Source organism: Mytilus edulis, chromosome 8, assembly GCF_963676685.1.
Source record: "Mytilus edulis chromosome 8, xbMytEdul2.2, whole genome shotgun sequence".
In the NCBI taxonomy this organism is placed as follows: Eukaryota; Metazoa; Mollusca; class Bivalvia; order Mytilida; family Mytilidae; genus Mytilus; species Mytilus edulis.
The window spans coordinates 15,496,189-15,511,632 of NC_092351.1; the positions used below are offsets into that span (position 1 = coordinate 15,496,189).

At 32.0% G+C, this 15,444-nt stretch overlaps 1 protein-coding gene across 1 annotated transcript; it reads left to right on the top strand.

The window, feature by feature from the left end:
* Positions 1–528: 528 nt before the first annotated feature.
* On the top strand, positions 529–15,118 carry LOC139483963 (uncharacterized). Its single transcript, XM_071267682.1, has 3 exons — positions 529–858; positions 4,843–5,098; positions 12,894–15,118. Exons 1-3 carry the CDS (start codon positions 529–531, stop codon positions 15,116–15,118), a joined length of 2,811 nt encoding a protein of 936 aa, XP_071123783.1.
* The last annotated feature ends 326 nt before the right edge of the window (positions 15,119–15,444 follow it).

Here is a 15,444-nt window from a genome sequence, read left to right on the forward strand (position 1 = left end):
CTGAGAATTTTGATCATTTTGCTTCATAGGCAAGGCTAGTGGAGTCTCTGATATACTTTGTGAGATGCTTGGTTGCTCCTTCAGAAAAATCTCTTTCTAAGGCTAACCCTGACAGAAGCCAGGCGTGTAGATGTAGTACTCCTGGATTTTGATAAAGAACCTTACCCTTGATTTGAGACAGAAGTGAGCTGTAATCAGAATTAGTGGCAAATGTTTAAATATTTCTCCTGTGAAAATATGGGATGGTATGTAACTTATTGTGATTCAAAACTTGCATTTTACTTTGAAATGGAGATTTAATTTTACAATTATTATGATCTGTAAATTGGAAATTTGGATTTTGTCAGCGCAAAAGGGAGTAACAGGTCAACTGGTCAAGATTTGGGCGATCTCCTTGCTCTCGACAATCCTGTTGTAAACATTGTAAACACACATTCACTGGAAAATATTATCACACAATCCCGATAATTTGTCATAAATATTAGATAATTAAATTAGTCTTTGATAATCATATCTTCTACATCTAACATGGGACGTGCTGGCAAAGGGAGGGGAAGTTACCAACGGGATTTTCAAAGTTCCAAGGATCACAGGCTCAAACGGTTTCGGACTTATAGTAGTGACATTGAAAATGATGACCTTGAAGTCCTGTTGGATGCATTTGTAGGCATTATCAATGATCAAAAGATCGCAGACAAGTATGTTGCTTCATTGTGTGATATACCCCATTTTAAAACAAAGTTCATTGAACATCTATTACCATCCCTTGACCCACAAGTATCAGACATCTTAACAACTTTACGTAAAAATGTTGAAATAATGAGTGAGAAACTATCAAAGTCCTCACTATTAGCCAAAGTAAGAGTCAAAATATTCCCATCTGATTCATTTCTCAATTTTGTTTATATAATATGTTATTGTTTTTATTTCTGTAATAAAGGTAAAAAGGTCAGTTTTAATAAAAACAAATTATCAGAATTTTTAAGACGAAGGATGGCTTCTTCATTTAGGATTCCATCGCTTCGATATGTATAAGTCAAAACCGGAGACCTACCAACAACAAATGCCAAGTAGTGATGAATTTGTTGTGTGTGTTTTCTGCGGATTTTCTTTCTTCGCAAATACAACCTAATGAATGGATTTGTCCAGATCGTGTAATGGGCAGCGGGATGGTGACAGAGCTTTATAATAGTGTATGTTTATGCTGTTTCCCTATTGTTTGCATATATTTTTGTTTTTTTACGCGTTTATAGTATCGAACTTTTGGCTTCTAATGAACCTGTTGAAGGTAAATCCATTGAAAGCGCATTTTACATTATAAATTGCAATACACTTTTTAACCGAATTAACATAATTTACTGATTTGAGATAAATATTTTGTTTTATTAACAATAAAATTATATTGCATGTTTTATCTTTCAACTCTTGTTTTCTCTTTATTCACTAATTCAGCGGTTTTTCACTTTGATATACATGTGTGTATACTTCCAAACATTTGGCTTCTAGTTTATCTGATGACGATAAGTTAACAAAAGTGCTTTGTACACATTTAACTCTAGCATTTTATTTAACACAATTGAATTTGTTTCGTTTTTAAAGATATTTGTCGCTGTCTTCTTGGTATGTATGTAGGACTCCGAACCGGGATAGTGATCAGAACCGCGATGGTTACACTGAGGTGCGATTGTTTGACGCTGATGTACGTTTTTATAACGCTGAAGTGCGATTGTGGCATTGTCATATTGTTGATAGCTACGCCGAAGTGTAATGGTGATAAAAGTCTTGAAGTGCGATGGTCTACACAAACTACATTTTCAAAGCTTTTCATGTCGATGTATATGTCAATTTGTATGTAAGAAGCAGGTTTTCGGTATTTAAGTTTATCAGGGGCTTGTAAACCTTAAAACCTATATCAAGAAACTGGGAAGATTGATGAATATTTAACCTGTGGCGAACTTTTTTTTCTCGAAATCTACAAATGGTTCCTTTTTATGTACGATGGACGTGACATTCTCTTACTAAATACGGGTTCGCATACAGACACTCTATATAATAATATAATAATATTACGATACTCAAGGAACACATGAAAGTTAAATGTTAATGCAGAATCATGTTCACAAGCAGGAAATCAAAGAGGACGATCTCTCATTTAGTATGGAACTGTTATTTACGACAGTCAGAGACAAAATGACACATACATATTTCTCATAACAATTTCACATGTGTAGACTTTAAAATAAACATCATGCATCAAATAGACCAACGCATATCAACGAACGGTCCATCGCACTCCAGCGTGACCATCGCACCCCAGCGTTCAAATCGTACCTCCGAGTCCTACATGTATACCATGATACTTCTCTTGAAAACAATTGCATGTCTAATTTTTTAATGTGAAATTTAATAGGATTTATGCAAAAAAAAAAATATTGGTCATGCATCCACCTTTTTAGAAATTCATCTGCATTGCTAATGTTACGATATGATGTTTTTCCTTCATGCACGTTTAAATACGATAAACAAACCTTAAGCGAAGTTTTATTAAATTCTTTGACTAAATTAGGTTGCATAGCTTCCACGAATTCTTCAACAAATTCATATATCAAAGTTGGTAGTCAGGAGCTTGTAATTCAGTGGTTGTCGTTTGTTTGTGTTTTACGTATTTGTTTTTCGTTCATTTTGTTACATAAATAATTCTTTTCAATTTTTATAAGTTGATTACAAATGAGGTTTGCATCGATACCATAAGCATGCTAATCAAAGATGTTCATGATGCCATTTGACTTATTTTTTAATCAGATAAGTAATGTTCTAAAATTACACAGAACTTTTGTCCAGGATTTGATTCTATACTTTGTAAATTTATAAAATATAAGTTCTGTCGTCGCCTATGGGTGAATAAATACTACTGTTTCCCTCTGCTTGTCATTATTCCCAGTGCGTATTCGTCATTATGAAAAATTTTCAAAAACTATCTGTAACTTCTTTTCCTTTGTCCAAGTGTGAACACCTTTAAATCATATTAAATCGTAGTAAAACTTCAGGACATGAAGTATATCCTGCAAAATGTGGGCAGATGAATTTAAGTTATCTCGCTTTGAACTGTATTTTTTCTTTTATTGGATTTCCGACCAGAAAGGTATCGAATCTAAAACTTTCTTTACCAATGTTTAAATTATGAATGTCATTTATAAAACTATTTTATATTATCTGACCCTTCTTCTTTGTATAAATTGGGAGCTATTACCTAATTCATAAATTAAGATAACAAATCTTTACCGATGTTCGAATGTTGTAAGTTGCTTACATTACAAAACTCAGGGAAGTGAATGACCCCAAAATAGTCCTACTCACAGCGACGAAATTTGAAGAAAATTATCCCCATCAGAATATTCATCCTTTAATCTACTGACGTAGATTTAATGCCAAACAAACGCATACAACGGTCAAGATATAAAACAGACCTTCTGATTTTGGTATTGATATTGTCTTTCATCTCAGGTTCATTGGGATATATGATTTGTAAGCTGTAATTGAAATGTGAGTTATTCAGCGACAATACATCACCAATATATCTAAAAAGGAAATTTATGAATTTTGCCAGATGCATTTATTTGCCTTTGAGAAGGGTTTGAACGATTTGTTTCTCATAAAGGTATGACAGCAATCAACAAGACGGACAAAAGTGGTGCCCAACCAGTACTCATAAGAATACCGAAGGCTGTTTGGTGAGTTATTGATTCACTAAATTCAACAAATATGTTAACAAACAAAACGTTTGGTTTTGATGATTTCATTTTGTTGTTGGATTTTTGTTATTTTGCACAGAATAAAAGTTTCACGACCATCATTAGAATTTTTTAATTACATTTTCATGCATTATTATCCCTCTTCAATGTTCCAAATGAGACGATTTACGAAGTCTTGTTTTCTTTGAAGCAAATACGCGAAACTTTTATCGCAACTTTTGTTATTTACAAATCGTATTTTCACCCAAAAAAGAAGAAAAATCGATATATGAACTATAATGGTTTACTTTTACAAATTGTGTCTTGGAGGGAGAGTTGTCTTGCGCATACCACATCTTCTTATCTCTAGTTAGAAATTTAAACTTAAACATGGTCCGCTTAAAATTAAAAAAAACGTTGAATATTTAAATACTTAATTCTCCCTTCTTCCTTTTTTATTCTAGTGTCACTGATGAGTATTTTGTAGACGAAATGTGTGTCTGGCGCAAATAAAAAATATCAATCGTGGTATCTATGATGAAATGATTTCTAATTTTCGAAATAAAGTGCCGACTTTAGTCATTATTTTACGAAAAACAATTTTGACCCCTGTGTTTAATAACACAGTATTTGCTCACTTTACAATTTTGTCCGATTCTTTTAAGTTTTGCATTTAATTTTCAAATGAATGTTTTGCATTGGATAATTGAGCAGTTTTTTTTTCTTATTAATTATATCTTGTGTGAATCTTTACTTATTGACTTATATAGCATTTTAAACACTTACTTTAGGTTGTAGTATTTTACATTTGAAGAAGATGGCATCAATCGGTCGTTCAAACCAATGTAAATATCAAAGAAAGATAGACAAATTAACGCATACTGCACAATATGTGATGCAAGAGATTTTACAAGAACTGCTATGTATTAAAGAACCTTGTCATATGATAGCTGATCATTTAAAAAAAGATTTGAAATTTTGGAAATATTCATTGACGGGGACCGAAAAAAAAATAGTTTTGCAGGCTACTACAGAAGGTTATAAAGATTTTGACGTATCTTTAATATATAAGGTTCTGCAAAATTTAAACATAATTACTCGTCCTACAAAGGGATGGGGACATAATATAGACCCAAAAAGCAGTGAAACAACTGTGGGGGATGATATTGAACGAATACGACGGTGCAGGAACGTGATCGCTCATCCACGTCAAGGGAACTTAAAATTAACAGACACCCAATTGACCCAGTGGTTTTCGACATTGAAAGATGTTGCCAAAAGAATGGAAAAATATCTCGACAAACGTGATGGTGACTTCACTAACAAATTCGTCAGTCTGGACAGAGATGAACTCAATGATATCAACGGTGAGTACATATATAATGTCTCTTTCACAATAAAAATGAATTGAAATGGTATTGTGCCAGTAGAGGACCATAGAAACAAGACGACATAACTAGGATGTTTACAACAAGACATAACACAACCTTCAGCAGTATTGTAATGTAAGCTATTATGTTATAGATACAGTTGGTCTTTCGTTTTATCCAACTTGACACCCTCGATGTGTTCTACGACAAGAAAAACCTTAAAATATGCATTATCTGACTGATATACAGTCAAATTTTTTTTTAAAGATCATGAAAATTTAGCATCCTATTTTATCGACCACACTAAAGTGGGATATTCCTTTCTTATACGTTCAGGTTTTAATACGCCCTACGGCTCATTTAGAATGTGAAATAAAACTCACTAATTAATCTAGATATAAATCTTTGAAATTGATACCCATACACAATAAAAAATATTGTAACTGCATGAAGAAAGACACACAGGAATTATCATTACCATTCGATAACGTTGTATTACAAATACAAGACACATTAAATAATTTATTGTACCAACTTAGTTTATGAAAAGGAGGGGGGCTATGTTTTTTCTTCTATTTGTAATAACATTTCTACCGCGGAAAAGTGGTTATTTTTTCAACAATTTTAATTGAATCGAATGAAATATTCAGAAAGATTGTCTTTTGAATAGCAATACATTAACAGATAATCAGGATATAATTATATATCCTCCCCACCCGCCCCTTTTGTCAGTTACGTGAATGTTATTCTTTTATTAATTAATCATTTGATAGAGTAAAAGGTATACATAAATTTTAAAAGTAAGGAACTGACATGAAGACGAACATAAAAACATGTAGGTCACAGTATGATTTCCTTTTCAGTGTATATCGTCCTGGACATGCATGCATGAAATATTTGACACTGGACATTAAGCAACCAAAAATCAACAATCAATCACCTATTCCGTGTGACTCGATAAATTTTTATTACACACGAATATGTTAAATCTGGCTTTATCTCATGAAAGTCTGCATTATAATTCATCTCACATATATTATAACGTCTCTGTATTGTAGCGATATATTAACAAGACTTCACGTTATTTGTTTCTAAAATTAGAATGCGGGAAATGACATTTTTTTTAAACACCTATCATTAATTGAACTTAAAAAAAGAAAATCCAAAATCGGCAATAACAAAACTATCAGACGAATATGATTTTGAAGTAAGTTGTAGATTGCATTTTTATCATAGAAAATAGTGACCTTACACAGACAAACGAGATGATTTTAGCTTTCCAATTGCGAACTTTCCATTTTTGTGTAGCAACATTCCAGCTGCGCCTGCATACGGATATTGATACGATACTTCCATGCTTGTATTTCCTATCATGATTTCGTTGATATATGTTGGTGCTCGCAAGGAAGCTATTAAACCAAGAGTACAAAAGGGTGAAGTTGAAATCATCTCTTCGTAATTTTTACGGATCCCATCACGAGTTGGTTGACCGTTTCACAGATGATATCGGATATGTTTCTTACGTCGTAGCTACAATCCCCTTCCCTTTTTATTAATGTGACCTACCTAAAAGACTATCTACCGGATTTGTAATAACATGAACAACACGACGGGTACCACATGTGGAACAGGATCTGCTTACCCTTCCGGAGCACCTGAAATGACCCCGAGTTTTTTGTGGGATTCGTGTTGCTTAATCTTTATTTTTCCAAGTTGGTTCTTGAGTACTATAATTTATCTGTTTGTCTTTATTATTTTATAGCCATGGCGTTGTCAGTTTATTTTCGATTTATGAGTTTGACTGTCCCTCTGGTATCTGTCGCCCCTCTTTCTTGACTTCATCATAGGACAGTCAAATACAATCCCTCCCGTTAGGGGTTTAGTATAATACCATCATTAAATATGTGAGAAGAACATTATTTAGACTAGACCTCCTTCTCAAAATCATAAATTCTAATAGACACATTACTACTGTGTAAAAAAAATCCGCACCAACAGGGTCCTGACATTCTTCAGTTTGAAATGCATTACTCTTCCAATTTCTATCGGTCTCTATTCAAACAATAATTTCATCAAATTTATAAAACGTTTTTCTCCTGAATCTAGTTTTTTTGCACCAATTGCTCTTGAGGTACCTGTTAGAAAATTAGAATAGTATGCAAGTAGTATTTATTATCTAGTGGCCCATTATCAATAGATACAATCTGTCGAATGCAGACTTTTGAAAATTTATGCGATCTATTTTGCCTATTACAATGTCAATTATAAGGGATTTAACACACATCATAAGCAGAACTTGATCTAGTACGAAGTCAATATGGTCTCACAGGAGTAGAGATGCAAGCGAAATATGACACGGCGATTTGTTTGAAAATTGTGAAAGTGTAGAAACATTGAGTTTTTAGTCGAAAAGTAGGTAGGCCAATCTTTGACGTATTTGTTGCACACAATATTTTCAAATTTATGAAATGGATAAAACGCATTGGATGGCGATCAAAGGGTGTACGTCCTTTACACACATGGAATCGTTTATTTTTTAGTGTAAAAGGAAAATATGGATGTAAGATGTTTTTTGGTTTCTTTACTTGTTATTGAAAACGTAAAAAGTGCATGCATTTTAAATAGGAACCGCATCTGTAAATAAAATATGCTTCGGTCAAATTTAGACATACCGTTTAAATTCCAAAAAGTAGCTACATAACATTCAAATCTTAATTCTAATGCAATTTGGATGTAACTATTTTTCTCATTGGCTAAAAGTTGCCGTCAAATCCACAGTTGACCAGGCGTAACTAAGGAGGGACCCGCCATTTTGAATTGATTGAATCAACAAATGTTCGATTACTACTACATAATTGAAAATAAAACAACACCAACCTCGAATATGCCGTTTTAATGTAATTTTATCCCAATTTGAAGCGTACAGGTAACGTAATAACCTCCAGCTTGTAAGTTTTCATTTGTATGACGTCGCGTTTAGCCATGACGTCTTTGTGCCAAAATCATTCATGAAGTTTCGCGGATTTGTTTCTTTTTGTCAAATTTAGACATTTTTTCAAGTTTTATCGTATTTTTTCTTTTTGTAATGCATTAGAATCGGAATAAAAGTACTATAGTTGAAGAGTTGCCACCGTCAATTTTGATTTGACGATCACAAATCTCCGTTTTACTGTCTCCGCTACGCGTCGCCAGTAAAACTTCATTTGCGACCGTAAAATCTACAATTGACGGTGGCAACGCTTCAACTACAGTACTGTTATTCCTTAATTCTAATGCAACATCGTTTGTTACGTTCATGATAATTGGATAACGTCATCAATTCACAGTTGATGGTATGAATAAATATATGATTCGACTTGTTTTCTGTCAATTTCATTAGAACAGACATAACAATATTGTATTGTAACTTCCGATGGCATCAATTGGTGATTTGATGGTCGTGAATACCATTTACTGGATCCGCTGACGCGTCGCCAGAAAATTAAACTTGCTTCCATAGAATCAACAACTGATAACGTTGAGTTTTAAATAGTAAACAGTTATCTCCTTAGCGGTCATTGATAACATATATTTAGTATATAGAGCAGGAGGTAATCGAAGGATGTTTATGGCAGACAAAACATCGATAACAGACAACTTGAAATTTTAAACAACGCCTGTCTGTGACGTCAAACTTCGGGGTTTCGGGAAAATAATGTTTTTAAATTGATACTAACAATATATAATTCTTAATAACGCAACATTAACACAAAAAGGCTATATCTCGGCGAGAGTTTATTCGAATTTTAAAATTTAAAGCATATTTTTAAAATAAGACATAAGGACCTTCAATAAACTAAAATTCTAGACTAAGGCAAATTGATTATTTATAAATAAAATTCAACAGTAAGATAGCGTGATAAAAATTAAAATCGGTTTAAACAAAATAACATTTTTATATTTTATAATAAATTAATAATAACGCCATTATGAACATATACGCTATCATCTGTGAAACGGATATTCCATACCGATCATGAAGTTCGTGATGGCATCCATACTCTACATTGAAATAACTCTGTAGAAATTTGCTAAAGAAATATTATGCTTTTCAATATTGAAAATTTTGTCAAACTACTGTATATCCATTTTTTCTAAATCTTTTTGATCTTTTATCAGAGGGTCAAAGTATATATTTGTCAAAATTTTATGAAAATTTTAAGACGCAAAACCAAAATAGTTTAAATCAATGTGTTTGGTACCAACTTAGAAGTTGACATTATCCCTTCGTAAATTTTACGGACGCCATCACGAGTTGGTTGACTCACAAATGATATCGGATATGTTCATTTCGAGCAGGATCTGCTTACCCTTCCGGAGAACTTGAGATCACCCCTAGTTTTTGGTGGGGTTCGTGTTGTTTATTTTTTAGTTTTCTATGTTGTGTACTATTGTTTGTCTTTTTGTCTTTTTCATTTTTAGCCATGGCGGTGTCAGTTTATATTCGATTTATGGGGAGTTTGACTGTCCCTTTGGTATCTTTCGTCCCTCTTTTAGATATACAGCAGATCTGCTTCTTGATATATACTTAAAATTGAATTCTGTGTCCACACTAGTAGAAATATAAATAAATTAAATATCAAAATGCTCTTTATGTTTTTTATTCTCTAAATTTTTCCCCAAGCGATTTCACATCTTGATAATCATGGATGAATGTAACTAACGGTAACGTAACGACACGATAAGTCTGTAACAATGCATTAAAGGAACGTAACCGTTACAATGTGGTCTAGCGGGACGGCTGCAGTGCAGGCGATTTGGTGTCACGATATCACAGTAGCATGGGTTCGAATCCCGGCGAGGGAAGAACCAAATATTTGCGAAAGCAAATTTACAGATCTAACATTGTTGGGTTGATGTTTAGACGAGTTATATATATCTATATATATATATAGAGTCTATACGAATCTACCAACCAGTAAACTTAATAGGTATTGGATCATCAAAATTGACAATACTACACAATTTGGATTAAAATCAATCGACCAAAACTTACCTGTATTATTAGTGATCTATGTTTACACCTTATACATTATATCTTATTATTGTTAAAACTTTTGTCACCGAAGAAGGCCATTTGTTGAGCCGAAATATTTGCAATTATTGTATAATTTATATCATCTGTTCAGTTTTTCCATCTTTGTGCAATGATATTCAACACTTTTTAGTGTTTTGTTTTCCATCTATTTATCGGTATTGTTACACAATCTTTCAGACTCATATATATATATTTAAAGCATATATATGAGCTCTCTGTTGTAATAAACCATATAACCTATGTCATGTTAACATTTTTTTAGAATGGTGCAAGCGTCTTTACTGATGTTCGGTTTGACTTTTTTTATTGTATATAATTCAAGATTTAGTAAAAGTTTAATCTAACGAGACTCAAAGATGATTCATTTCACATCAGAATCTGACTGACGAAGGATATCTGTTATCCGAAATATTTATAAATAATTACATTTATAGTTACCTTTTTTTGTATTTGGAGTTGTTGTGTACACTTTTTTAGGCGTTTATATATATATATATATATATATAAGAAAAAGTTAAGTAAAGTCCGTATGCTGGTAACATATAAGAACATTATTAAAAGATAATAACGGTTTCAAACTTAAAATTATTAAAAGATAATAACGGTTTGAAACAAATTTACACAAAAGTGTAAGAATGGACAAAGTCTTACAGAAAAAGAAGATTATCAACAGCAAAAGACAGTCGAAAAGTCTGAACGATATTTAACATCTTCAAAATTTGACTTTAATGAAACTGTGCCAATTTTAAAAAAAGATGTACCGATAAACGTTGTATGACTTGTCCAAATTTAATAGAAGGAAGTTCAATTTATTTCAAAAATGGAAAACATTTTACTGTTAAGCAAAATATGTCTTGTAAAAGTTCAAACGTCATCTATTCTATCATATGTTCAAATTGTGAGGAATTCTATGTTGGAGAGACAAAAAATGAACTGCGGACTAGAATGACTTTACATAGACAGCAAACCAACCATGAAGATTTAACACTCATCAGGGCAAACGACCATTTCCATCGTTGTTCTAATGGACGATTTAAAATATTTCCATTGTATATGGTCAATCGTCAAAATGATTTTCTCCGGAGGAAGAAAGAAGAATTATACATAAACATTCTCAACCCGGGATTAAATGATAAATGATATTCTAATTTTAACGTAACATTTTAAAGTCTTAAAATGACATTAGTAGTCTCCCTTGTATTTGTTAACGTCAAACTATTGTTAACGTCAATCAATTGTTTTATTTATATACAAGTCACATTACCTGAAGATCTGCGGAAGCAGTGAAAGTACTAGTAAAAAAGTGATGCATTGAAACCGTTATTATCTTTTAATAATTTTCTTATATATATATATATATATATATAATGTCTAAAAATAGCAACAATCAACATTCAATCTATTTAAGCGTGGATCAGTTTGTGAAAATAAACTGATACAGTTACTGAAATAAAATTATATAAATGTCTAAGAATATAACTTAAACACGCTAATTAATACATTAAAAGTTCTATTAGATTTTAAATAGAAATACGCAATATTTCGCTAAACAAATTAGCTTCATCAGGCGTGTGCATCTCTCAAGGTGAAATCGGATGCATGACAAAAAAATATTTTTTTAGCTTAATCTATACAAGATTTGAGGAAAAGTGTAAAAAGTAAAATCACAAAAATACTGAACTGAGAGGAAGATCAATTGGGAAAGTCCATAATCACATGGCAAAATCAATTAACAAAACGCATCAAAAACGAATGGACAAAAACTGTCATATTCCTGACTTGGTACAGGCATTTTCAAATGTAGAAAATGGTGGATTAAACCTGGTTCTATAGCGCTAACCCTCTCACTTTAATGACAGTCTCATCAATTTCCGATATTTTTACATTGATGCGTTAAATACACAGACACAATAAATATAATAGTCAAAACATGGGTACACCAGTCATCATCGTCCAACAATTCCAAAAGGAACAATCTAACAGAACACAAAAACATCTACTATCTACGAACACATTTATTGATTTGAGTGTCTGACGTCAGAAAGTTTTATACGTCACATAAATTTGTCGTTCAATGTACGTACAAACAATTTCTAAATTTTCATGGGAATGTTAGCATACAGGGTTAAAAAATCAAAAGTATGTAAGAATAAATTTAAGAAATAGACCGAGATTTAAACTAGTCCAAAAGTTATATATAGAATTTATAAGAATTCAAAAATAGTTAATTCCACTACGCGATTGAATGATTTTGACGTTTGTGGTTCAACGTATATTGTAATTCATAATAGAAATATATCATAATGACATATAAATAGAACAATATCATACTGACGGGATCTTTTAAAGTACAGAGTCACGTTATAAGAACAAAAGAAATACAAAAAGTCGCAAATACAAAACAAACCACCAAAAAATGAAAGCCGATACAAACACATTGACGAGATGTATAAGTACCGAGCCACGTGAAACGGAAATCACATAAAACCATTCAACAGTAAAAGTAATAAAATAATAGAACAAATACAAATGAAAGAACTATAAAACACGTTGTTAACATATTGATTGATGTTGCAAAAAATATGTTTGTAGCTACAACTACATGAAGTTGGAATAAAAGTTTAACACATTTATAGATGTTCGATTAATTGTATGAATTTCTATAAATTAATTTGTATGATTTCAAGATAATTATGGTTTTGTATATTTTGGCAGATTCGATGTTAGTTCAAATTGAGGAATGGAAAAAACTCAATGAGAAATTTGTATCTACAGATCTTTGTAAAAAATTGCTTCATACCATACTAACTCAGAAAAAAAAAGTAACGACTGTTTACGGAATTTCCGGCATAGGTAAATCAGCAACAGTACATCATGTGGCGCTACTTTTGCGGGAAAAACATCAGTATGAAGTCCTTCCATGTCATAGTCCTGAAGATATAATTAACAAGTTTAGGGAGAAAACAAAACAAGCTTTTGTGTTTGATGATGTGTGTGGCAGATATTCGGCAATGCAAAATGAAATTAACTCTTGGATAAAAAATGAGCCCGCCTTAAAACGTATTACAAGAGAAGAAGAGGTCAGAGTTATAACTTCGTGTCGCTTGCAGGTTTTTAAGGAAGAACAGTTTCAGCGAATAGGTTTTCTTAAGGAATGTTCAATTGAATTCACAGGCAACTTGATAACTCATGTCCAAAAACAGTCAATATGTGAAAAATATCTTGATTCTCATTTAATACCTGCTATTGAAAATGTCATTAACAAATACGATTTCTTTCCGTTAATGTGTTCTTTGTATAACAATCATAGAGAAAAAGATGTTGTGGAATTTTTTGAAAACCCTCTAGATATTTATATGTCTGAATTTGACAACATTAAACAAGAACCTCAAAAAGTAAAATATTTTACTATTCTTTTAATTGTTCTTTGTAACGGGGAAGTATGTTTTCCTGTAAAAGAAGACAGTGATACTGATTTAGTTCAAAATAATATAAATCTAGAAAATCTTTTAAATGAGTATGGTATCTTAAGTGGAACGCCTAAAAGCGATATAAAAAAGCAAATGGAATTATTTGAAGGCACATTTTTTAAAATTGAACACTACAGCAACAAAGTCGGTAAAGAAATAGTGATTTATCGATCGATTCATGCTAAACTATTTGACTACATGTGTCATCACTGTGGGTTAAAACAAAATTTCCAAAATGTGATTATCAAATATGCTCGTAGTTCATTATTAAGTCAACGTACTCGTCTAGAATCATTAACGAGATCAGAGGAAGCACCCATAGTGATCAGTACTGAGAATGAAGAGAAGTTTTTCGGTCGGATGATAGATGACATTTTAGATGTTAATTCAGAAAATGTACTCAGAAGTCCTCAAATGAAATTACCAGAATTCAGACAAAAGCTGATTCGATTCATTTCAGGAAAAGCACATCTGATGCAAAAGGCATTTGAAGATAAGCACATTAGAAAGAAATTATTGAATAGGATTTTCGCTTCAAATTATTCTGATCTTTTTGCATCCATACTATATACCATGATGGATATAGAGAACTATTTAATTGATATTTTAGATCTGGCATATAGTACTGATAAACAGTTAATATCAAGGCCCGCTGAAACAGTCTGCTTAGTTAATACAGCATTTATTTCTGTTCACGAACAGTGCTATACGCCTCTGGTGTGTGCTTGTTTCAATGGCCACGCTGAAATTGTTAAACTACTTATATACTCCGGTGCTAGAGTAAACTGCAATGCTTCACATAAGAAGTGCTCTCCACTGATAGCGGCAGTTATGGGAAACTTCTTTTACATTGTCGACATAATTTTAAAGAATCGTGATGTCGACGTTAATATAGCAGACAATAAAAAAGTTACCCCATTAATGGTGGCATGCAATATTGGAAATTACGAAGTGGTGTATTCCCTTGTTATGAAAGGCGCTAAACTAGATGTTATTGATAAATGCGGACAAACAGCTCTCATGTTTGCAAGTAGGCATGGATATTCTGATATTGTTGAATTTCTTTGTGAACAAAATGCTAACATATACCTCAAAAGTAGAAAAAAACGGACAGCTTTAATGTTTGCATGTAAAGGAGGTCATAAAAATATTGTTGGCACCTTAATTAATAAAGGGTCGGGTGTTAGAATGGGTAAACAAATAACATCGTCACTACATATTGCTGACAATGAGAAATTTTATGATTTATCTAAGTTTCTTATTGAAAAGGGGGCACGTGTTGATAATAAAGATAATTTTAAAGTGATAGCTATTAAGAGCATAGACACAGAAGACAAAATTTTAGTTAACAGTTGTATGCTATCAGAAGAAAACTCATTGAATAACACTGATGATATCGCTAAGTCTGAAAATGATGATTTTCGCAGAGAGGAGGAAATTGAACCAAACGATTTGGTTACTACATTGTAAATTATCCATTTTTCTGTTTGCTGGCTTTTGTATAGTTATCATTAGAACAGTCTTTATAATTATTATTTTATTATAAATAAAAATTCTATAAATAAACAAACATTTTACACGCGCTGCCTCTAATTAGCAGCTTTACATAGTTGCTAATATCTGTTTTCACATTTCATTCAATTGTCAAAATCGTCCAAAAATAAAACAAAAAAATAAAATAAATAGGAGTAACAGTTATATATAGAAATGACCTGTTGAAATTAGAACTACGGTTCACAAACCATAGAATTTAAAAAAAAGTTAATATGAAAATATGAAATACAACAGGTATTTGA